Source organism: Vulpes lagopus, chromosome 3 (genome assembly GCF_018345385.1).
Source record: "Vulpes lagopus strain Blue_001 chromosome 3, ASM1834538v1, whole genome shotgun sequence".
Classification (NCBI taxonomy): domain Eukaryota; kingdom Metazoa; phylum Chordata; class Mammalia; order Carnivora; family Canidae; genus Vulpes; species Vulpes lagopus.
This window is the reverse complement of record NC_054826.1, coordinates 160,692,714-160,718,633: the sequence shown is the minus strand read 5'-3', so window position 1 is coordinate 160,718,633 and position 25,920 is coordinate 160,692,714. Positions and strand designations below refer to the sequence as shown.

The window sequence follows — 25,920 nt, the reverse complement described above, 5'->3', positions numbered from 1 at the left end:
TGTAATTTACTCATGATAGCCACCTGTCCTTAAGTAAATATTTTCTGGATTGAAATAAAATAAATCGAATTACTAAAGGAAAAGTGCAAGACCTGCCCCACTGTGCTAATTCTTTTTTTTTTTTAATTTATTCATGATAGTCACAGAGAGAGAGAGAGAGACAGAGAGAGGCAGAGAGAGAAGCAGGCTCCATGCACCGGGAGCCCGACGTGGGATTCGATCCTGGGTCTCCAGGATCGTGCCCTGGGCCAAAGGCAGGCGCCAAACCACTGCGCCACCCAGGGATCCCCCACTGTGCTAATTCTATTCTATACCTAAGGACCCAGGAGCTAGTGACAACTCCAAGAGACATCTAGAAAGCTACTGAAGTCATGCAGCAAGATGACTACATCCTGAATACAAAAGCAAGTGTCAAGGTCTAAGCCTATGGTGATGGCTAATAAAGATGAGGAAGGGTCAGAGGGGAGCAAGATGAGAAGTAAAGGGAGAAGGCAAAGAAGCATGAAAGTTGAATGTTGTGGAAGGCAAGGAAGGGAAGTTTCAAGAAAGAGGCAATAATAGCCTAAAATTCTACTATCAAAGAAAAATCATGGTAAGTAGAAAATACAAAGTAAGATGTAAGAAGTAAGTAGTCTAATACCAAACAAATAAGTCTAAATACACTACTAAATAAAATAAATGTAACTGGACTAAACATTCGTTAAAGAAATAGACAGTCTCAGGTCAAAATACTTGCAAAGCATCCATATGCCACATAACTACATTTAAAGGCTAAAGCTTAACAAAAAATAAAAGTAAAAAAAAAATAAAAATAAAGGCTAAAGCTTAAATTTTAAGATATTAAAAGGCTGGAAGTAAAAGGAATATATATACACCATATGTAATATATGTCATTAAATACCATATATTAAATACTAATCTAAACAAATAAATAGGGGATCCCTGGGTTGCTCAATGGTTTGGCGCCTGCCTTTGGCCCAGGGTGCAATCCTGGAGTCCCAGGATCAAGTCCTGCGTCGGGCTCCCGGCATGGAGCCTGCTTCTCCCTCCTCCTGTGTCTCTGCCCCGCCCCCCATGTCTATCATGAATAAATAAATAAATAAATAAATCTTTAAAAAAATAAATAAATAAACAAATAAATACTGTGAGACAAAGGAGATTTTTAAAGCCAAAAGAAATATGATAAATAGGATCATTTTCTTAATCATAAAGAATCACTTCACCAGTAAGATGGAGTAATTCTAAATCTGAGAGCTTATAACCAGGTAGTCTCAACACTTACAAAGCAGAATGTGACATAATCACAAGAAAAAACGGACAGATCTACGATTACAGAGAATGAATAATCCCTAGACCTCAGGAACTGAGCAAGGAGATAAACAAGAATGCTAAGCATGTGAAAACAGGAAGGACATAATTAACGTTTCTCATTTATTGGGCATTTATAGAACTCTACTCCCAACATTTAGAGACTCATTTTCTCTACAAAAACCTAACATATTATATTAGCCCACAAAGAAGTCTCCACAGATACCAAAGAACCAAAAATCTTAGAGAGCACGGCGCTTTTTTTAAAAGTAACGTTCGGTGAACAAAAAGGAACTTCTTAGAATTTAAAAAAGGCACCAGAGGAAAAAACTCAGCAGGATGTGCGGAAGATAAACCCGAAGAAGCGTCCAGCAAGTAGAACAAGAAAGACAAAGAAATAGAAAATAGGAGAGAAACGATAAGACTATGAGAGCATGAGGGTGGTAGCTCCATCAATCTCCAAAAAAGGGGATTCCAAATAGAGAAAACACACGTTTGGAAACAAAACAAAGCAAAACCAGAGACCAAGTCGAGCTGAAAGCCTGTGACTCGGCAGACGGCCGTGCTAAGGCCCCGGGGCCACCGGGCTGCCTGCCCACACAGGCCGAGCTGCAAACCTCGAGCTCGTGGGCTCTGGAAGCCCAGTACCCAGACCACATCCCTGCTGGGCATCCCAGGGCCACCCTGGGCCACTCTGGGCCCCTACTGGGTGCCCCATATCCCCAGGAAACCCTTGTGACCTGCCCTCTCCGACTTTTCAGAAGAGCCTCTTCAAACTGCCCAAGAACCAAACTTAGAATCTGACCCAAAGGGTCCGTTCAGCTTCTTGGTCCTGCAGATCCTGTTCTTTCGTCACAGTGCCGGGGTCAAGCTGAATTTCTGAAGTCTGGGGTACATAAATGATAGAGCTTCCCAGAAAACCAGGACTCGGTTAACAGAAGTCAGCAGGCTGGTCGCTCCGGGATGAAGCGAGACATGTGACGGGGCAGGAAACGAGGGTTCAGGGTGGCCAGCAGGGCTCTAGGGCCTTAGGGCATAGCCACGTGGACGTGGTGTCTTCTGGGTGATTGTTATTGAACTTGCACATGGAGATTTGTTTTTTACTTTTTTTTTTTTTATTTGAGAGAGAGAGCGTGAGCGGTGGGGAGGGGCAGGGAGAGAGGGACAAGCAGACTCCCAGCTGAGCGGGGAGCCCGACGTGGGGCTCCAACCCAGGACCCTGGGATCATGACCTGAGCCATAGGCAGACGCCCAACTGAGCCCCCCAGGTGCCCCCCGCCCCCCGCACATATAGATTTGATAGGTTCTCATGGCTTAGGAGCTATCCAAACCTTTAAAAAAAAAAAAAAAAAAAAAAAAAAGCCTGACTGGGTTGAGTTTATCCCAGTGTATATACTTGGACACCAGAAAATCCAGCGCGGCGAGCATGCGAGAATGATGAGCAACTCCCTGGTTTTGCTAGGGAGAGGCCACATCCTTCCAGGGCACGCCTATGGGGCAGTGGAGGGAGACCAGCGCCACGTCGAGCTGAGGCCAGTGAGCAGGTACAGCAGGTCGGATCGTCGCTCCCCACCTGAGCACCCCTCCTTCTCCAGCGCTCACGCCTGGGCAGCGGAATTCAAGGAGAACTGACCTGTCTGGGGGCTCAGTGGGCTCCTAGAAACATCCCACGGCTCTGTTGCCCCTGAAGGCAACTGACCCCAGGAAGGGGCCTCTCCTCTAGTCTGGGGAGCCCAGCACCAGGGGACAATGTGACCGAGAGGTCAACCTTGCTCCTCCCTTTTGCAACCAGTGCCCCAGATGAGGCTCCATCCCTTTGGGACTTGCGGCCCAGCAAGCCCCCCAGGAGGAATTTCAGTGCACCCCCCGCGCTCGCAGGAGGCCTGGGCCTTCCCCTCTCCCCAAGGGGCTGGGACAGAAGTGCGACATTTGGTCCGCGCCCATCTGAAAAGAGGATGATGTCCAGGTTGTGTGAGGCCACCGCCAAGGTCAGGAGCCTGGCACCGGGGTCCAGGGACGCGCCCGGCCAGGGAGGGCGAGGGCACCACTGCCCCCCGGCCCGGCCTCGCCAGGTGCGGGGCTGCGCTGAGGCTGGACAGACGCCGGGCGAGCCTTGGACAGCTCGCCAGCAGGAGAGGAAAGGGGACAGGTGTAAGGGAGAAACGGCTGAGAGGGAGGATGCAGGAGTACAGAAATCCCCTATACGATTTTAAATAAAAACTGCTAAAATGAAAGGAAGGAAAGGCAAGCAAGCGAGCAAGCGAGCTTCGCCACTGTAATCTGAGTTGGTTAGACTAAAGCGACAGTCAACCAGGCTTCAGGAGACCTGGAGGTAGGAGAAGGGACGGGAGAATCCTAACCAGAGAGAATGACGGGCGGGGGGGGAAAATCAAGGACACAGGGCACAAGTGGGCCTCGGAAACCATAAGAAAGAAAGAAAACGGTGGAAATGGAATTGAAAGGAGAGAATTTGAGCACGGCGAAGACAGGTCCAGTTTTTTGAGGTCCTTGATGAGGACAGCTGGGGGTCCCAGATCCAGACGGGAGTGAGGGGGGCTGAGAAGAGCCAGCAGGCAGTCTGCACCCCCGGTTCCCCGTCAGTGAAATGCAGACCTCGCCACCCACTAATAATCGCACCAGTTACACATAGTTACGCTTAGTTGTATATTTACACGATAAAAGTAAGAGACCTTTTGCCTTTGTACTAGCCCGCATCTATATAAAGTCTAACTGGCCTTAGGATTATTATTTTTTATCAGTATTTTGAGAAAATAAGTACCACGAGCTACAATAGTCTCAAAAGAACACTGAACGAAAATATCTTCTAAATATCATACCATAATTTTGCAAAAATCGTTTTAAAAAGAAGCTTTGGTAAGATATTTCATATGGCATAGTATGTACACTCATGTCCCTGAATTTTCACAAATTAAATGTTAAAGTACATGTGATTGAACGGGCAAATTGGAGGAAATAAATAATTTAGAAATGGGCCCAGTACAAACTAATTTTGACCACAAGATTTACTGGATTTTTTTTAAATTAATTGTGCTAAGTTAGTTACTGACCTGAGCTACTCAAATATTTGATTTCAGGTTCATCCAAGCTTACAATTACATTTATAAAATTATTAAATGTATTTTTGCGAGGCATTTTGCATTTGGTTTCACTAGATTCGTTCGTACTGCACATCTAGCAATTTAATAGCTCGATGTAATCTATGCTAAATTAATAAGAGAAAACTTGATTCCACATTTACCCTGGTAAAGAGAGGATCTAAGCCATTCGGAGCAGTGGTTGGACGAAATCTTCTCCTTCTCCATGATTCAAGTCTATTTTCCCTTGTGATTTTTCCACTGGGGGGAGGAGGTGGAGGAGGAATAGGCATCATGTAATTGTTAATGTTTGGAAGTTGAGAGCGATTCACTCCCTGTGCATTGTCCATGGAGTTCTTGAACTTCATCGCTGCCTTCTTGCCCTGTAATCACATTTCAGGACACAACCACCAGTAAAACAGAAGCAGTGACCAAGGTGACCCGCAATTAAAGACAAGACGGTATGATTTACGTTGCACGTAAATACAACTGACATTGATAGGCAGACTCAAAACACTTCATTTTTTCATTGAAAAATGCATTTTGTAACATCCATAGAAAGTTACATTTCCATGACTCTCTAACTTCATTTAAGTATATTTTTAAGCCAAATATACAGTGATTGCATTTTTATAGTACTTTGGGATTTTTCCTCAATAATCTATCATATCTATGGAGCCTGGTACAATTAAACAATTTAAAATCGAGGAGTTGGCAAGTATCGTACTTTGAGGTTGGGATGGATAGTCCATTTAACAATGGGGTGTTAATACTTTTTTGCATATTGATTTCACCTATCCAGGGGTTATAATATTCCCTGATAATATAATATCAAGGAACCAAATGTAGACTCTGACCCAAAGACACTACTTAGCTTATTTTCTCCTAGAAATCCAACTTGTGGGAATAAATTCTACCAAAATAACTGCACAATACATTGATGTAAATGTGTAAAAGAATACACACACACACACACACACACACACAACAAATTTAGTTGAACCATCAAGTCCATCAATAAGAAAACACTTAACTAAAATTTTCTTTGTCTTTGTAATAGATTCTCACCAGGCTCCAACAAGAATTGTATGAATCTATTCATCCTGACATAAAAAGGTCTATGTAATGTGATCCCACATTTCTTTTAAATGCATTTGTATGTGGATTTTGATAAAAATCAGGGAGGATAGGAAGACAGTAAATTGAGGGTTACACTTGAGGACTTGGATTATTGGGAGATATCATTTTGTATCTCATATATCTTTGTATTATTTGAAAAAAAATGTATCTTTGTATTAATCCGAAAGTAAAGATCACCAAAGCTGTAATCAATAATTATATCACATTTTTCAAATATATTTGAGTCTTTGAATTTTCATAAATTGGTCATTTTTGTGCATCTGAGGTAGTTTTCAAACTTGAAGGCATCTTTGATCACTATTACCCATTTTATACCAGTTTTTTTTTTTCAGCCAATTTAGTCTTTGAGATACTTATATATAGTGAAATTTAGTGTTAAGAAAGGGGATTCAGTGCTCGCTTCGGCAGCACATATACTAAAAAAAGAAAGGGGAGTCATTCTCCAAACATTTCTCACTACTAAATAAGTAAAAGCAGGATAAATAAAGGCATGCATAGTCCATATTTTGATGGAAAACAACACTTTTGTGAACAGAAAGGGATTTAAATAGATATTCACCAATGATTTTAGAATTGTTAAAATAGGTGATATTGAAGGTGCTATTTATGTTCTCATTTTTTTTCTTATATTTTCTATGTTTTTCTGTGATGATGTGCATTGATATTATAATAATAAATATAAATCAAGTGGAAATAATAAGGACAATAAATTCAATGAATCCAGAACTTTGGGGACTTGGTATTTTTTAAAATGATTATTTCTAAGTAGTAATTGGTCCATTGTATGCTTTATTTGGAAATGGTTTAATAATTTTTTTTTTAATTAGCATGCCATTCCTTACCTTGCTTCTTTAGCCCACAGTGTCTTGGACATCTTTCCATGCTGGTAAAAATAAGTTTACCTTATTTTTTTGTTTAACATACTTTAATAAACTATAATGTTTTTAAACAACATCCTATTGAATTTTAGGTGTGTTCAATCGGTCACTATTACAAATATTATAATACAGAGTATTCTTGAATCTATTCCTTTTCACATATTTCTAAAATAAATTCCTATATGTAAAAATGCTTGAGCATGGTCATATAAAACATTGATAGATATTCCCACGTTGCCTTCACAAATAGTTTTATCAATTTCTATGCCATCAATAATGTGTGAGAAACTCTCCTTGTAAGGATAATCATTTTCAATCAAGTCATGATTTTTACTCAGTTGCATCTTAACCACCCTGTTTTTGACCCAGTTGCTTTTGCCTAAATCGAAGACCCTCACTCCTGATACTTAGAAGCTTGCTTATGTCTGTTGTCCCTTCAAACAATTCCCAGGTGTATAACTTTTACTCTTTTAAGAAAGCAGCAAGAACTTAGTGGGTACTCACTGCATACTCAGCAATCATGAAGACTACTAGTCTTTAGCAATTTCTTGTCTGATTTGATATTAAATCATCTTCATCATCGATGCCATGGAAAACAATTACACATCTTCTGGCAGTTTAGTTTGCCTACGTACATATAAGCTTCAATAAGTTAGAGACTTTTGTCTGCCTTGATCATTGATAAATCACTAATGCCTAGAGCAATATCTTGTCCATACTAAGTGCCCAATAAATATTTACTGAATGAAAAGTGTAACTTTAACTAGTTTAAATTAACATGGAATTGATCTTGTCAGCCTGAGTAAGCTACTCTTAAGTGCCTATCCCTCAATCACTCATATCCCAAAACTTGAAAACAGGAAAATAAAAGACCCTATGCAGATGTAACTAATAAATCCATCCAATGGCTCAGAGCAGAATGGGAAAATCAGCTGAAGGAAAAAAAAAATCCCTCCCTAGCCTGCAGAACTTGAATATTACTTGATTGGTAGCATTTACATATCTAATAGGAAAAAGCATCTATCAAAGCAGAGGAGCTTAGAAAAAATCTATAATCACCTTGGCAAATGTGCAAAGTACCCATCCAAGTACTATCTAGGGGAGAGAAAATCCCACTCATTGGACTTCAAATATTTCCAGTCCTAGTGGCAAAGTTATCCCTGGAAGATACATAGGGTTTTAGCCAAAGATCTTTGAGCTTTCTGGTACCTTTGGCAAGCCCATTCCCAAGATGAGATAGGTACATCAAGCCATTTTAACCTGATTCCATTCCACTATATGCCCTCATTCTGATTCCATGCTCACTAGGCAACCTTCTCATTGTGATCTGGCTTCTCATGTAGGTCGGTCTCCAGAGGGATAGTGTACTGCTTCTACAGCTTTGATTAGTTGATATCTGGTGAATTAATGGCCCCCTGATTATGAGCTGGCTGATGATTTTGGTTTACCATCTGGATCAAAACAAGCCTGTACCGTGTCATTTTCATTAACTTGAGACAATCTCTCAGGACCTGACTGTTCCTGTACACTGGGTGAGACGGGAAATCTCTAGGCTTTCAGTGTGGACACCAGATCCTAGCGTGTCCGCCTAATTGACTTATGGCCCCACAAGCTTCTTCCTGACCCTAAGCACATGTCCCTAAACAAAGCGCTACCACTCTTGGCTTAATTTTTCCTGCTTTCTAGGAAGCTACTACTAAATTAAGGTTTGTGAAAAGTGCTTCATAAGCTGAAAAGCATATTAAGTGGATAAAATATTACTTTTAAGGTTATATTTATACTCTTATTATGAAACAATCATTTATTTGCCTGGATTAATTTCTTAGTATCAAGATTATCCATCAGCTCTAGATAAAAAAAAAAAATACCTTAATTTCAAAAACAAAGAAAAAAATATCAATTTCATATGTCTTATGTTTCCTAATAAGAAATGGAACTAAATTCACCCATGTGAATACAGTGACAATTATACTCATGACGCGGGTTCTTTCTTACGCTGGTAAACATTTCTTCTTCATGTTTGAAATACAAACAATACCCTCCCTTATTATTTAATGTCCTAATTATTCCTGCCTGTTTAAGCAACTCCTATTTTATGTTTACCATGACCCCCTCTATTAAAATAAGTTAAAATTACCAGGGACACAACCTTGAAAAGGAAGCAACGTCAAGCTTCTATGTGTGATTGATTCACCATTTTTTAAAGACGGACGTTCTTTTTCTTCTATATCCAACCTTCTCCAGAGTCAAACTTGAAGCAATTTCATACACTGATGGTAAAGTAAGTCAGCATGCAAATGCAAGCCTATTCTTGGAAAGTTTCATTTTCTAGGTTCCATGCATTTAAAATTTAGAATCAGTCAACACTGGGTCTATTCTGATAGAAGTCGTGTCTGGCTATAAAGAGTTTCTCTTTGTATGACCATTCAAATTAATGAAAGATAATCTATATTATTACAGATCTATTCCTTACTCATTCTGCTTAATTGCACAGAAATTATAGGCCTTCCAGTTTAAGGAAGATATAATTAAACAGAAGTACATAGTAAATGCTTAGTAAGTGCACAGTACAAATTTCACTGAGTAGATTAATTGAATCTTGCGTCTGAAAACCTGTGATAATCTAATATTCTAATAAAGAATAAAAAGATATTTCTTGAAAAAGTAACATTTACCCCAATGGGAAATGGAGCTTCATTTTCCAGCAATGAGGTTTTCGATCTGGTCCCCGGAGTTATCTTTGGAACAGTTCCTAGGGCAGGATTACTGGGAAGAGGCTTTAATCGAATTGGAAGCTGCATATTTCCTGGGGCAGTGTATGGTCGAGGGGCTGTCTAGACAATTAAGGAAAAAAATTCCATTTAAATTAGTATCTTGACATGTTTCCAGAACCAATTAATAACCCAACAAATTGCCTAGAGTAATTAATGGTGCCTTTTTACTGAACAGATTAAACTTTAATTATGTCCTTCCATTATACATAGCCTTATGACCCAAAGTATTTGTTAAAACATATGGCGTGGAAGTCCTCTACATAACTAAATGCCACAATTATAGAGTATTCCAGACAAAGGAGATGTTCTCTGTTAGGTCCCTGCATTTTACCCACTTTGTAAACTTGCTGACAATACCTAATATATTCAGTGCGTAAAATGGCTTTGCTCAATTAAATGGTACCTTGAATAATGTTTCTATTTTAGAGATCTAAAGGGATATGATTGGAATGGACTCATTTCCGTTTAAATGTTTTCAACACAAACTACTGCAAGTCCTTTACATCTCCAGAATGGTGCTGAAATAAAAGCAGACAATATGATTCAAAAAGAGGAAAGGCGGATGCTTAACTATATAATGCATCATCATTTATTCAACTTCTCCCTTAAAACACCAGGAAAGTAAAAATTTAAAAACAGTCACTGGCAACTGGAAAACACTGTGTGAAATGGAGATTTTTCCATTTGCTCCTCTTCTCTGCCTTCTCTGCCCTGCTCTGCCCTCCAGGGGTCATTGCTTTATGGAATCCAGAGATTCCAGTTGAACTTAGCCAATGAAAGGCCCTGGCAAGAGATCAGAAGATAAGAGGCAAGAGGCTGGGGTCTTCATTCTCCTGGACCCTTCCCACCCAGGTTGGGATGGGCCAGCTGGGTCCCTCCCCCGAGTCCGCCGCTCCACTCAGGCAGTCCTCTCCTCGCTTGTAAGCACTGCCTGCTGGTGCTGGTACCCAGTCCTTCCCTCTCCCTCTCCTCCCTCTGGGGCCTATGCACTGTTTCCCAGGGTGCTGACCCCAACATGCTTAACATCCCCAGTTGGTTTTCCTTAATCCTGCTGGCATCTTTGTAAATAGTTTCTTTATTAAACTCTTCCTAATTACCCTATTTGTGTGAGCCATCTGTTTCCTGCTGAGACCCTGACTGATGCATTTTCTAATCAAGAATGTACTGCAGAGAATACCAAAAGTACCAGTATGGAGCATTAGGAATGCCGTTGGTGGCACGGATAGGACACTGTGAGTTTAGTATAAAGATCAGCGATGTCTCAAGAAGAAAAAACAAAGCTTTTGGCCCTGTTGTTCGACCACAACAAAAAAAGTTGGAGACCTGTTAAGGATAATACATGTACAGTTGGGTAAGAGGGTGAGACGGACGGCATACAAACGACTCATGAATAAGGCTTAATGAACTGACTCAAGAACAGTGAAGAACAAATGTTCAACTCTGGAAAAGTAGTGTGCAAATCCATAAAAGAATGATAGGGCAGCTCCAACCACCAGAAATTGGGCTCGGTGCTAGCTTGCCAAGCACGTCATGTGCCGTTAAATGTCTGATTTTGTTACGTCAACATTCACTGGGTTCCAACTATAGGCACTGGGGACATTAAAAAGTAACTTTTAACTTAGTGGCAAGGCAAGACGACTAGTGCCAGATACACCCCACAGATACGGTGACAGAGACAACAGCGTATCTGAGACCCAACAGAACTTGGAACTGAATGTTACTTGGAATAAACCAATGAGAAGAGGAAAATTCAGGTTTCCACAGAAGCATTTTATCCAGATGTATAAGCAAGAGAAGAAAACGGACGAGCAGGGAAGAAGGATGATAAATCTGAACATCCAGGTAGGTAGAAAGCCAGGTGTGAGACAGACATGGGGAGGGTAGCAAAAATACTATTCCCCAATATCTGCTTTTCTTTCTTCACCAGTAACAGATTTTTTATCAGGGAACAGGCCATCATAAATCAAGACTGTATTTCCCAGCGTCTCTTGCAACTCTGTATAATATATGCCTCCGTTTCGGCCAGTAAGATGTGAGTGAAGTGATGCATGAAACCTCCAGATCCTGGCTTGAGAAGACGTGTACCGCCACGTGTCCTTTACCCCCTTCCCTGAAATCCTGAAATACCTGCATAGTGGACTGCCTGCCACCTTGGCTTACGTAAATGAAGACAACACGGCACGTTTGGCAGATCAAGGACACACCAGAAGTCTGAGCTTTTGATGACTGCATAGAGTAGAGATGAGCACACCTGCTTGGGTTTGCCTCACGCGTTGGGGTGGGGAGAGCATCCTTCGGTTTAAGACATTGTCATTTTGGGTCTCTGCGCACAAGCCTATTTCATGCCCAATAGAGAAAGCCAAGTGGATTGAGCGAGGCTACATTTGATTTAAAGAAACAGGACACAAGGCTCTATGAGCCCAAAGGTAAAATGTCTTAAAACCCGCAAAGATAACTCAAAGTGGGGGTTTCCGAACGAGGGACTCAGATCGCCCAAAAGAATTCTTTTGAACTCCATAAAACAAATATGCCTAAGACTCTCTCCTGTCAAATAATTCAACGGAACACACATACATTGAAAATCTAATGAAGGAATTCAAGAAATCAGGTTACTAGAAACTAGAGTATGATCTATTGGCTTCTGTGCTCTAAATTTTATTTGCCACATTTGCATACAGATATCATTCAGTTAGATGAATGTGGCAGTCAAATGTTCAACTGATTACATTTATCTCTAAAAACAAATTTGCACCATTCAACTAACAGCTGTGAGCTACAAACTGTTGTAGTTCACATCAGAAGCCACCTTAAATTTGCTATATTTTAAACCGCTCGTAATATATTTTCTTGGAATAAATATGGCACCGTAGCTTAGCATCTTCAAAACTGTGCCAGAATGTGAAGTGGAATCGACTACCTGGTGATTACCCAGCTTAGCTGAGCATCTCTAATTCTTAGTAGACGATCTCTGGGGGTGAATTTTCCGAGCTTGTGCAGAATTAGTTGAATGGCTTTCCACCGTTTTCACGGGAATGGTGCAGCTAAATGCCTACATGCTACTCTGAAGGCTTAGGTTCAATTAGTGACCAAGTGCAATAACTATTCAATCCCGGATGCTCTCTTTCTATATTTAAGAAAGTTAAAAGAAAAATTGATGGCAATATCCCAAGAGGATTATCCTCTCCCTCTCAGTGGCCCGTGGAGGTCAGGAGTCAAATTGAAAGGATATGTATCCAGGTTGGGAGAACGAAGGGGAAGATTTGAATTTCTGTAAAATGGGAACTCCAATTCCAAGAGCATAATAGGCATCCCCTACGGTGCGGAAGCACCAGAGGGGGTGACCCAGTGAAGAACCGTGGCTTCCCAGATAGAAAGGCTTCTGAAGTGCTGGTGTCAGTGTTTCCTGTAATTTTTAAATTACTTTCTCGCTCCTGCCACATTAAGATCTCCTGGATGTATCATAAACTACTTATTGAGGGTGTTCAGCTGGAAAATTGAAAAGAAAGCCTTTCAAGGGTTTTTCCTCTCTGAAACAGGTGGGAAGATAGAAAACAGCACTTGATTGTTTCTTTTGTTTCAACCAGGTTAAGCTTCTGAGCGCCTAGTGAATTTGCCATCCAAGAAAAGAATTATTTGTGTACGTGTACATTTAAATGAAGCTTGGAAATATGGTAACAACAAAGGGAAAAGCGTTGCTTTTTCAGAACTTGAGCTGTTCATCGGGAGATGTGAAAACATATTTACCTCTGAAAGATGTCAGAGCTTAACACCATACGAGATGAACCTACTTCAACAATCTGTGAAAGCTTTGTAATTTCTCCATAAATATTGTGCAAGCCCCAAAAATGTTCATGCTAACAAGGACACGTATTAGGCCACACAAAGCAAGAATAAAGATGTAATAATCAAGCGATCCATTTACGACTTAAACCATCAACCTCCGGCAAATATCCTGCAAACCTTTTCCCGTGCGTCTATTGTTTCAAGCTGCCTCGCCTTCCTTCAAACAAATCCCGTCTCTGGATGGTAAATGAATCGAACTGGAATGCGATGTCATCCTGCGATTTCTTTAAACAGAATCTCTGTACTTTTAACTGTGTTTATGTTAGAGTATGCACACGTGCTTTCGATAAAAGAAACACAAAAATAAGTGTCTGGCCCAATATGCTATACAGCGTGATTGAGTTTTCGTGACAGATAAGGTGAGAGGTGGGGGGAGAGCCAGGTAAACTCCAGAGGTCAGAAAACATAAAACATGCATGCAACGACGAGTGATTCGATCTTGCGGAGTTGAGGGTGCTAAAGGGTGATCATGAGAGGAAATACTGGGTTGGTCAAACGGACACCATACGGCGTAGGGTCTTACAATGTCAGATGAAAGAGTCTAGGTCTTTCTAAAAATGTCACAGAGCCAGTTGGGGTAGGTGACAAGTAATCTGCACTTTAAGGAAACTCCTCTAGCAGGAGCAAGCAAAAGGCACTTGCCAGGGGCCACACTGATTGAAAGTGGAACGTTCAGTAACGACAGTTGACCGGGTCCAAGCCCACGTCGTCATTCAGCAGGATTCAGAATTACACGGACAAGGACTCAGAATTCTTTCTGGGAGGAATGAGAAATTACATACTGATTAGTGGGAATGCTACAGGACAGAGTGTTTAATGTGACTCACCAGTGTCACTGGACTGGAATGTCCTTCGTCAACCACAACACTGTGGCCACGGTTAGTCTTTGGGCCCGCCGGGGGGTGGGGAGACAGGACCGGCATGGTATCTTCTATGGCCCATCTTGCGGGTTCCCCCTGGAATCAGAAAGTGATTTAACCAACTGCTGCATAATCAGTCATCGAGGGTAGGTTCCTGCCTGGCAGCTCAGGAGATGCTCTATCAGGGAGAAGTCCTCCCGCTACCTTCAAGTGCTCCTCCCGAGGCCTAGCAGGACAGTCCGAAAAAGTCTGCAGCGCTAGGGCCCAGGTGTGGTATTGAGAGGAAGCAACTGCAGTCCGCGCCTTGGAAACCGAGCTGGACCCGGGCACTGAGTACAGGCGCACTGTGCCCTGAGCGTTAGCGACCCTAGCCCTTAACCGGCTTTAAGCAGGTCGCGACAAGAAGCACGATGCTCCCCCAGCTCTGATCAGGAAAGGCTTCCAGAAACTTCTCTTCTACCGTAAAAAAAATTAATAATTAAATCATGCCCCAAGCCAAAGGGTTGCCCATTTTATCAAAGGAACCTAAAATCGTAGGCCTTTCAACCAAATGCTGCTCTAAAGCGAGAAGTGTTACAACAAACATCCTGCAGGGAGTGACCGGAGTGCGTCTGGGGAACTCCTGCCCGTGCTGGCATCGGGTGCAACCCCCCGCCCCCCGGGGTTGGCATCTGTTCGCCGCGCCTTCTGGAGAGGATTTTTCTCCATCAACACTTCAGTGGTTAGCTAAGAACCTGTGACTCGGTCCTTGATGTGGGACGACATGGGCAAAGTTGCACTGACCACAAATCCCGACACGCCAACTTTTCTGATCTGGAAAAACTGACCTCTCTGCTGTGATTTAATGACCCTTTTGTCACAAGATTATCTTTGGGCCAGGATGAAACCGACGGATGTGAGGCCACCGGGCAAGAGGGAAAAAGTACCGCCTTCCGTGGCAGGTGGTTCCCGGGGAGCTTAACAAATATTCCTCAGTTTGCACCATGTGTCGGGGGCCCCATATGTAATATGACGCGGAGGATGAAGAGTAATCTCTGAATCTGAACGGCCGGAGAAAGTGAGTACAACCGCCAGCCTACAGGGGAGCCTCTCAGACTTGCTTAATTGAGTCTCTCGTCTCCCGATGCCAATGTATAGGTTCCATGAGTTCACTTCAAAGGAGGGATATCGAATACAAAAATAAAAAAAAAATTTTTTTAAACACCTTGCACAGAGTCTCTAAATCTTATGCTGCTGTTTGCCCAGGTAGATCTCTCCTACCATCTATTTCAAGGGTCACGTTCGCATGGAAACGTGCCATTGGATAATTCTTATAATGCCATCTTCCATCCCACTGGCAACATCCCCATCTGTCGTCAGCGTTTAAGACACAAAACAAAAATCCTTTGGCCTCTGTCACATCAATCGAGAAGAGACAAAAGCAAAATTGTAAACTTGAAAAGAATGGTCCCACGTCTCCGTTGATAGGTTTCTACCTTCTAAAATTTATTTTGCAGAACAAGCTCCTACTTTGCCATGATCTTCTGAGTGATGGTGGCCGACGTACAGTCCTGGTGAAACCATCACCTGACTTCAGCTATGGGTTATTCAAAAGTAGAGCACCTCGGAAAGCTTCAATGATAGCATCATTGACTTTTTTTTTTTTTTTAAGATTTTATTTATTTATTCATGAGAGACACGGAGAGAGAGGCAGAGACCCAGGCAGAGGGAGAAGCAGGCTCCCTGCGAGGAGCCCGATGCAGGACTCAAACCCGGGACCCCGGGTCATGCCCTGAGCTGAATGCAGATGCTCCACCACTGAGCCCCCACCCCCGCCCCCAGGTGCCCCGGCACCACTGACTTTTAAAATCATAAAATATTATTAAGTAAAAGAGAATTACGTAGCTCCTTACCTTAAATCTCTGAATTCGTTCCTTCCTAGCTAGGATCTCCAATTTCTTTTTGATCTCAAGCTGGTGATAACGCTAAGCATACAGGAAAGAAAGGAGGGAAAAATCACGTCAACTATAACAAAGATTTTTTTTAGAGGGAAATAATCCCAGCAACTGACCATGTTCCCACTTACTCCCCCTTGTCACCGAGTGGAGGAGTCACCTGCGTAAGTGTGCAAGTGGGGATATAAATCGGTGCACCTCTTTGGAAAGCCGACTCCTAACCCGAAGTGGTGAAAAGCGCCCCTACCCTTTGACCAGAACATTTCACTTCTGCACCTAGGAAGAAATCGGAATTAAAAGAAAACACATCTGCGTTATGCGCAGCGATGCTACCTGAGAGGACTGCGGTCTTCAAAGCAAAAATTCAGAAGTAATATAAACCTTGTCGAGGATGGTTAACTTTGGGGCATGGCCATATAGAGGAAATAGAATATAATCCTTCAAGTAAGATTCATAAAGATTTTGTTTTAAGGAAAAAAATGGAAAATGCATGTAATACACGAAAAATGTAAAATTTGGAATTTGCTCAGAAATACAAAAAAATTGATCAACCTCCGTGCTATGTGGCTGTCCCCGCGCCAGGAAGGCATGTCCTATGGGTCATCTCTTCGTGAGCAATGCTGACTGCTGAGTGGTCTCATTCTCCCAGCCGGGAAACTGAGGCAGAGGGCCATGAACTTGGGCCAGGTCACACATGTAGTCAGTGGTTGGAGCTGCCTTCTGAAGCTCACTCCGCTGCACCCTGACTTCCTGTTTGTCTGTTTGCTTTTCATTTATTTACTTACTTATTTTTCACAAAACCGTGTCCTTTTCACAACACTACATGTTTTTATTAACGTATAAATATGAACAGAGACTAAAGGGAAATGTTGAGTATGACAACTCTGAAGAGAAAGGATTTATATGTGGTTCTGTTCTCCCCCTTTTTGTTTTTTTACTTTCTCCTGTTTGCCTAATCTTCTGTAATATCTTAATTATATAATTTAAAGGTAAATTTCATGTGAAAATAATGGGCTTACAATCCTCTGAAACCATTCAGACACAGCCGGGGGCACCGTAAAGGGGTTTTTATATGTGTTCTTGGTCCTTTCCTGCTGCCTCTGGGACCTTGCCGACCCTGTCCTTCTTGTCTTTTTGTTTGGTTGGTTTTTAAAGATTTTATTTATTTATTTATTTATTTATTTATTTATTTATTTATTATTTATTTGAGAGAGAGAGAAAGAGAGAGCGAGGGAGGGAGAGAGAGAGAGAGATTTAACAGAGAACATGATGCAGGGGAAGGAAGAGGCAGAGGCAGAGGAAGAAGCAGAGACCCCAGAGCAGGGAGCCTGACCTGGGCCCCATCCCAGGACCCAGGGGCTGTGACCTGAGCAAAGGCAGGGGCTTAACCCACTGAGACCCCAGGTGCCCCACAATATCGCAAACCTTCTACAGGCACCTACCTCTATTCTCTGCACCCTCCTTCCCTTACTCTAGGTCACCAGGGCTCTGCGCCCTCCTTCCCTTTCCCTGGGTCACCAGGCCTCTGCACTCTCCTTCCCCTACCCTAGGTCACCAGGACTCTGTACCTTCCTTCCCTTTCCCTAGGTCACCAGGCCTCTGCACCCTCCTTCCCTTTCTCTAGGTCACTGGGCCTCTGCAACCTCATTCCCTTTCCCTGGGTCACCAGGACTCTGCGCCCTCCTTCCCTTTCCCTAGGTCACCAGGCCTCTGCGCCCTCCTTCCCTTTCCCTGGGTCACCAGGCCTCTGCGCCCTCCTTCCCTTTCTCTAGGTCACTGGGCCTCTGCAACCTCATTCCCTTTCCCTGGGTCACCAGGACTCTGCGCCCTCCTTCCCTTTCCCTAGGTCACCAGGCCTCTGCGCCCTCCTTCCCTTTCCCTGGGTCACCAGGCCTCTGCGCCCTCCTTCCCTTTCTCTAGGTCACCAGACCTCTGCAACCTCCTTCCTTTTCTCTAGGCCACCAGGCCTCTGGGCCCTCCTATGCTTTCCCTAGATCACCAGGCCTCTGCACCCTCCTTCCCTTTCCCTAGGTCACCAGGCCTCTGCGCCCTCCTTCCCTTTCCCTGGGTCACCAGGCCTCTGCGCCCTCCTTCCCTTTCTCTAGGTCACCAGACCTCTGCAACCTCCTTCCTTTTCTCTAGGTCACCAGGCCTCTGCGCCCTCCTATGCTTTCCCTAGATCACCAGGCCTCTGCACCCTCCTTCCCTTTCCCTAGGTCACCAGGCCTTTGCACCCTCCTTCCCTTACCCTGGGTCACCAGGTTCCTCGCCCTCCTTCCCTTACCCTAAGTCACCAGGCTTCTATCTCCCCATTATTTCCCACTCCCCGGGGCGTCCCTGTTCTCAAGCACCCCAGGACCTACCTGCATCTCCACCACCCTGCACTGCTCTAGCCCCCACCTTGGCTCCCAGAAATATCTGGGAGGCGGCTGACATTTCCAGCATCCCTGGCCCACTGCTTGCCCCCATCACCCTCCTTGGTTCCCTGTAGTGCCCCAGGATTGCCTCAACAGCCCCCCAAGCAGTGCCCCCCACATCCCCCCAGCACTCCCCTTCTGGTCTGCGGTGGCTCCTTCCGCCCAGGCCCTGGTCACTGAGTCAGTGTCCCCCCCGTCCCCCAGGGGTGCCCAGTGGTCCCCTCCCCTGGGCGGCCCTCCGTCGCTGCCCTCCCACCTCCCGTCTCTCCAGCCCGTGGTCCAGGGCCCACACTGCCCCTGTGTGCTCCCAGCTCCCCACCGAGCAGAGCCAACCCGAGGGCCTCACAACCCAGGTCCTGTCTGCTGGAACCACCGGCGAGCTCCAGCCTCAGTGGCTCTCCACCCAGAGCATGTCCTTTCCTCTCTCACCTCGCCTGCCCCCCTCTCTCCAGCCCTTTCTCAGGCCTCTGGGCGACACCTGGGCCCTCAGGCCCCGTGCACACAGCAGGACCTGGGCTCAGCCTCCCCATCTCAGCATCGCCTCCCTGCCCAGCTCAGTCTGCTTTTCCTCCCCTTGGAGCGTGTGATCGCTTTCCACAGTAGAGTTTTGCTTTGATTTTTGCTTTTTTTGGGGGGCGGGGGGGGCCTGATTTTCTGTTTCTGTATCTCACAGCTACAGCCCGGATCTTCATGCTGGTACCTGGTAAGCCCACAATTAAGGATAGATGTTTCTCATATGCACAAATTCGTGAATATTAATGTAACATTAGTAAACAGCATGGGCAGGAGCCAAATGTGAGACAAATGTGACAATTTAGATACAGCTGTTTCATTTGTTAATTATATTAATATATTACATATTACATTATATAAAATATTATATATTGCACATGAACACTTGCCCAAGGTATCTGCTCCAAACTTTAAGAACCCATGAAGACTCTTAAGTAACAACATACTTACTACTTATGATGTGTCAGTTGCAGGAAAGTCTGGAAAACCAAACTTCAAGGATCAAAGCTAATACAGAAACTTGGTTCCCAACTGGTTAAATTTGAAATTCAGTATAAATTAATCTGCTGCACTATTTTTTTAGCACCAGTCGCCGAATTCCAACTAAGACTTTTATAAGCAAGCGCACCGAGGACCGTAACATAAACGATGATCCCACATAACTCATGCCCACGATATAAAACATAAAATGAATTCCTAAAATTAACAGATCATATATGTCATATTGGAACGCAGGACTTGCTCAATATAAGGGTAGCATAATAAAACATATTTTCAGCGGCACTACCCTTAGTGGCGGTTTACTGGCGATTCCACAGTTGTTCATAAACGTTTACTGCACTCACAGGTCATTGGTTTTACCAGCCAAGTTTTCTGATTTACTGCTGTACGGCCAGGCCAAGAAGTGACATGCTTTTCCACAGAGATGAAAATGGTGTTGATGCTGGAAACTCTAAGTTCCATGGAGCAAGCCTAAAATAATTTATCGAGTTAGCTAGATATCCTACTAAAACTGCCATGTCAGACTTGGAAAAAAAAAAAAAGTTGTTGATGCCTGGTTTACGAATCTATGCTGACCAACGCGGCCTAAAGTAGGAGGGACAGCAGATGTTTCGATGCCTCTTCCCTGAAATTTAGCATACGGCTCAGCTTCAGAGCCTTAAAAGAATAACAAATCTGAAATAATTCATGGCAGCGGAATTACTGATATTTAAACAGATGTCACTTTTTTTTTTTTTAGCAAATGGAAATTGAGGTACAGATGGTGAGAGCTGGTATGTTTTAGAGTAGCCATTATGGATTAAAAATCTACATTTGTTAAATTAAATATCACAAAATATATAATGATGTCCATGTTTCTCCCTAACTGAAATGGAGCAGAGCTTACTTCATTCGGTCTCCTGGCTCCCCGCTACCCAGAGGGATGTAGGGCATTTCTCAGGGCACCTGGTTCCATTCCTTTTTGACTAAATCCAGGAGGAATGCCTGTGCTTCTGGGTTCAGAAGCATGGTGAACTGTTGCATTAGAAAATACCCATCAAAAAAGAAAGAAAGAAAGAAAGAAAGAAAGAAAGAAAGAAAGAAAGAAAGAAAGAAAGAAAGAAAGAAAGAAAGAAAGAGAAAGAAAGAAAGAAAGAAAGAAAGAAAGAAAGAAAGAAAGAAAGAAAGAAAGAAAGAGAAAGAAAGAAAGAAAGAGAAAGAAAGAAAAAAAAAAAGAAGAAAATATCCATCATAAGGAGAATGTAGCTACTTTACCTCCATGTCCAGAACCTTATGGAAGATAGCCTGAGCTAGGCACTCCCGGATGTATTTCTGGTGATCCCTCTTCATGATATTGAGTCTGTATTCTTTTTCAGAAAGCACTCTCCCACTTCTTGTGATCTGTCAGGAATAAATGAAACACACATGGAAACACAAGGCAGAAAATGGGTTGTTTGTCACCAAAAAGGGAGAGGCAATGAGGCGACAGAGGCGGTGTCTTCTAAGCCTAAGAGATTACACCACGATGGTTGGTCAACTTTCACGTTTAATGACTTTTTCATAAGGAAGAAAATAATCGGTCTCCTACACCCATCAGCGAGAAAACACCCCCAGGTGGTCCCCCTGACGTTTCAAACAAGGTTGTCATTAGAGTCCCAACGTCTCCTTGATGGAACCCAGGTGTTCCTTTCTTTTCTTTTTCTGAACACGTTTGGGAAGAGGAGGTGGGGAGCTTCCTTGGAACAGTGAACCGCGGCCGTGATCGCAGGGCTGATGATCTCACGGGAAATAACTTCGAAGGGCAAGACATGTAAGCTACGGAGAGGTTCTCCTCAGTTTAAGAATCATTGGTTTCAAAAGAAAAATAATAATTGGCTTCATTACTTGGTTTTCACACTGCTGTCTCTCCTTCCACTCTCCAACCCAGAATGTAATTTAATTTGTCGTGATTCAGATGTTTCTCAGATTACGCAGTGCTGCGGGTATCAGACCTTCCAGATGGATTTCAGTTGGCCTCACTGAAAATGTCAGGAATGGTAGTTTCTGTGTTTCTTTTTTTTTTTTTCTTTAATTTACTTGTTTTTTCTTTTCTTTTACTCCTTCTTCAGGGCATATTTGTTGTATTTTTTTCTGTAGCTTCTATAAACAGAGGGTGTTATCCTTCCTGGATTGTTCATCTCCTTCCTTCCCACTTAATTATGCCCTGCTCTTTCAGGTCTGATCCAAGCCCCCATATTTCTTAATTTTGAGAACTTGTTGTATAACACTGTTGTGGCAACGTATCAGGAGAGTTATGTTCCAAGGGATTGGATACTGATGATCTTTTTAAAATCTTTTACATATCTTTTTTTTCTTTTTTCCCAATGGAAGGAAAGGATATGGTTCCAGAAAGTGTTTGCAATCACAGATAACTCAGTTACAGTCTTTGGAATGTATTGTCCATGGGATATCGTGCCATTTGTTTCCAACTGAGAAAAAAAATGTTGAGAACATCCCGTATTGTGGCCCTCTTGCCGGTTAACAGGTATCATTGTCCTCTGGGAGATCTGCTCTCCCCAACTTACTTCTTTTTTTTTTTTAAGATTTTATTTATTTATTCATGAGAGACACAGAGAGAGGCAGAGACACAGGCAGAGGGAGAAGCAGGCTCCATGCAGGGAGCCTGATGTGGGACTCGATCCCGGGTCTCCAGGATCACGCCCTGGGCCGAAGGTGGTGCTAAACTGCTGAGCCACCCGGGCTGCCCCCCAACTTAGTTCTTAAATTCAAGTTCTTAAGCTTGAACTTGCATCAGACCCAGAAAACAAGTTGAAAAAGAGATTGGTGGGCCTCAACCCAGCAGCTTCTGACTCAGTAGCTCTGGGTTGGGGCTCTAAAATTTGCATTTTCTAACCAGTTCCCAAATGATGCTGAACGCTGCAGAGTCAGGGACTGTATCTGAACCACTGTTCTAGAGAAATCTTCCTTCTGTGAGTCGTCACGCACATAACCAACGTTCAAAAATGCTTGTTCATGATGTTGGTAAGTAAATACAAAGTCCTTCCCGTTTATGCACAAAGCTCGCAGATCGTTACCCAAAGAAATAATGTTAACAGTAACCACAAAAATTGCAATAAGCGTGGATAAACACATCTCTTATTGCCACCACAATCCTGAGGGCTGGGTGGCATTGTCTTCACTTAACAACTGAGGGCGCTGGAGCTGAGAAAGTGAAGTCCATGAATTGCTCAAGATTCTGTGACCTGTAAACTGGCAGAGCCAGGTTTCAGCCAGGTGTGTCTGAAAACCAAGCCCCAGGAGACAAAAAGCAAGCTCTCTGGAGATCCCCCAGCCAGAGGGCCCCCCACGTCAACAACCAACAACCCTTAGCAACGCAATGCATATCCTGTGGATGCCATGGCAACAACAGTTAAGGAAATCCACTGTGCTTTAAGAAGGTAAACAGCTAAAATCATTACTCACACTTTGTATAACCACACCCTTTTCTTTCAGTGGAAAACTATAGTCTTTTTTTAAAGGTTTTCACTTTAAATACATCTAGAGGCATGGAAATTCTGTGCAAATGATAGTTTTAGAGCTAAGGAAAGACACTAATGTTATCAATAAACTATCCAGGAAATGAAACAGGCTTTTAAAATTCAAGGGGGAAATTCTGAACTGTTCATGTCTTCCACACCATATTCTGTGATTATTAAAAATAATATTTTTTTTCCCGAAGACAGTGAAGTCTTCTCTCTACGCTTAAATCCCTAACAGTTCCTGGCTCATACGATGTGTTCAATGACTATGTGTTAAATAAATGAATGAATAAACAAACAAGTAAAATATGCTTTTGGGAGCTCCTACGGTTTTTTTCTCAATAATTTATAAGTAGCCTTAGCGGTCATTGTGACCTCTCTTCCTATCTTTTGAGACAGAGCTTCAGAAAGATAAATCAGAGCTCTGGAAAAGAAGTAATTTTTTTAAAATGAGGGGGGTGGAGGGGGGATGTCACTGATTAGCTCAAAAAGAAAAACCAGAAAAGGGAGAGAGGGCTAGAGGATTTAAGGAAACAAGAGGGCAGGTAGGAAATAAACCCAATCTTACCAGCCCCGATCTTAAGAGATGCCGTCTTATCCTTGTGTTGTTAAAATATCCAGTCAGGTGTTTATCGGTAAGACTATTATACGCTGCAAGTAATCTGGAAGAGAAAAGTGAAGCCATTAAGGTTTTATGAAGTGTCGCCTGATAGCCAGGGTGGCTCTAGACGTTCCCATCCCCAAACCACAGCTCAACCCAACCATTCCCTCCTCGAGACACCCAGTCCTTCGTGTGCACTTATTGTTTTCCAGGTCTTGTGATAAGAACCAGGAGACAGTCCTGACATGGTGTATTTGCAGACAGGCATGGACATCAGACACGAACAACTCGACTGGGGGTGAAAAGTCCAACAAAGAAACATGCAAAACTCTTGGGGACACAGAGAAGGAGAGTACAAGCCCCGTGGTCAGGAAAGTCTTCAAAGAGGAAGCCTCGTGGAGAATGAGGAGCTCCTTCGGAGGACTTCAGCCTCCTGCTTCACCCTAAATTCTTACACCCACTTCCTCCACAAACTCTTTCGCGTCTTCAGGACACGACGCATGGGCCCTCTACTGCCAAGGCCTCTCTCTGACCTGTCAGCTAGTGGATCTAAGACCCGAGATTCACAGTCATCTGGTCTCCCCGCAAACATTCCCCGGTGCCAACTGGGTGTGCTGTGTTCCCTTCCACTCCACCCCCTACAGCCTTCAGTCACATAACAGATCACACGAGACTGGAGGGCCAGGATCTTGGGTGACCCTCGGTATCCCCGTGCAATTATTTACTGTAGACCCAAATACTGATGTGTTCAATAGGGGCACATGCAGTTTCGTCTGGGACTTACTCTTACGGGTATCAACTTCTAAGTTTAAGCTCGCAGCTTTGAAGTCTTCACGTCCACATACATCTGTATCTCCAGACAATTTCATAAATTCCACATCCAGAACTCCCCATCTTCCCTCCCCTCCAAATATTCATAGATTACTTTTGATTTTTAGGGTCTTTTAAGGGTCAAAAGAAAACAAATTGGTTCTTGGATGACAGGTTATCCTGTGGTAGGTGGTCCATCTGAGTCTATAGATCAAAGTTGGAAGCTATTTTTTTTAAAGTTTTAACTTGGCCTCTCCACCGAGGGTATTACCTTACAAAGGCATATGCACATGCATTTACATGTATATATACATGTAGGCACATGTGTTCATCCATATACATAAATGTGAGTGTATTTGCATACCTATGTGTATACATAGAGAGGGAGAGATGAAGACAGAGAGACAGACAGGGAGAGAGAAGGACGCAAAGAGGGAGGACACACAAGCCTAAACACAGCCCTAAAATAAGGCTGTCTCAAAAAAAAAAAGAAATGTATATACCCTATTACTTGCAACAAAGATTTATACTCTGAAAAAAAAAAAACCACAAAGATTTATAGTCTGTACATATTACGAGCAGTTGATCCTTAACTTATTTGGAGCCCAGAGCAGGGACTCATATTATACAGTCAAGTAAATGTCATTAGTGACAATTTTACTTGGCTGCCTTAATTACACGGAGATAGTACTGGTGACCTTTTCCTGTCTCTTTTCTCCTTAACGCTCATCTTCGGAAAGTTATATGCTGTCAAATGGTAAGGAAAGTTTAATTCTGGCCACAAAAGACACTGAAAGCAGTTACAAAGCCCAGAAGCGAAGATGCCACAGGAGGGTTGCCGACACATGAACAACTGTAGAAACCATTATTTCACTGGGTTTATGTAAAAAGACAACCCGAGGGCTTCAGCAATGCACATACGGAACCAGCCCCAGATAATGCTTTGAAACCATCTTTTAAATGAACTGTCTTGGTGTCCTATAGTTCATCAAAGGTTTCCTGTCTCCAAAAGGTCAACACTGTATCCCTTACCCTTTCTGAATCTCAGAATATCTTTTCAGCAACTCATTTCAGAAAGGTGAGCAGGTGTCTCTCGGTCCTAACAATCATGATTCCACAGTTCACAGATTCTTAAGATAAATCATTAGACAGGTATCATATATAGTCTTTTGTCTGTGTTTCAGGCTCAGGTTTAAAAAAAAAAAAACCAATAGTTTCGGAATAGCTGTGAGGGCTAAAACCCTGATTAAATGAAATAGGGTCAAAAAGTTAGGATAACGTAAACTTTAACTTCCCCACTGACTGAAAATAATGTCCCTCTTTCAATTCAGAATTTGGAACTTTTTCAATATTTAGGTGCAGAGAATAAGGCTTAGGCAGCTTTGGCCCCGGCTCGTCCTAATTCTGCTCTCTCAGGCTCCTACTAAGCGGGTGTGTGTCCCTGATCCCCTCCCGGCTCACCGAAAGGTCCGGGGGAGTTGAAACCTTTGACCACATCAGCTTTCTCACCTTTCCCCGTTTAGGAAAGGCCGAAAGTCCCTGGTGGGGATGCCATTTGTGAAGCAACTCTTTCCATGGCTATCATACACACCGGCCTTGGAGGAGACGCTGAAAAATAATAACTGGGGGGTTCCACCTGGGGTCAGTCATTTCTTGCTCAGCAAGTGCCTATTTTTTTTCTTTTTTTTAGTTGAAACTTTAACAGACTGATAATAAGAAATTGCACTGGAGTAAATGATACACAGATTC

At 43.1% G+C, this 25,920-nt stretch overlaps 1 protein-coding gene across 1 annotated transcript in view; it reads right to left on the bottom strand.

Moving 5' to 3' along the window:
- Positions 1–25,920, bottom strand: part of ERICH3 (glutamate rich 3) — a 107,632-nt gene that overhangs the window by 60,908 nt on the left and 20,804 nt on the right. The window contains exons 2-7 of the mRNA XM_041748585.1: positions 23,329–23,422; positions 20,518–20,643; positions 15,791–15,862; positions 13,866–13,994; positions 9,097–9,255; positions 4,568–4,786 (exon numbers count right to left, since the gene is read on the bottom strand). Coding sequence (XP_041604519.1) covers positions 4,568–4,786; positions 9,097–9,255; positions 13,866–13,994; positions 15,791–15,862; positions 20,518–20,643; positions 23,329–23,422 — 799 coding nt within the window. The remainder of the gene's footprint in view (positions 1–4,567; positions 4,787–9,096; positions 9,256–13,865; positions 13,995–15,790; positions 15,863–20,517; positions 20,644–23,328; positions 23,423–25,920) is intronic.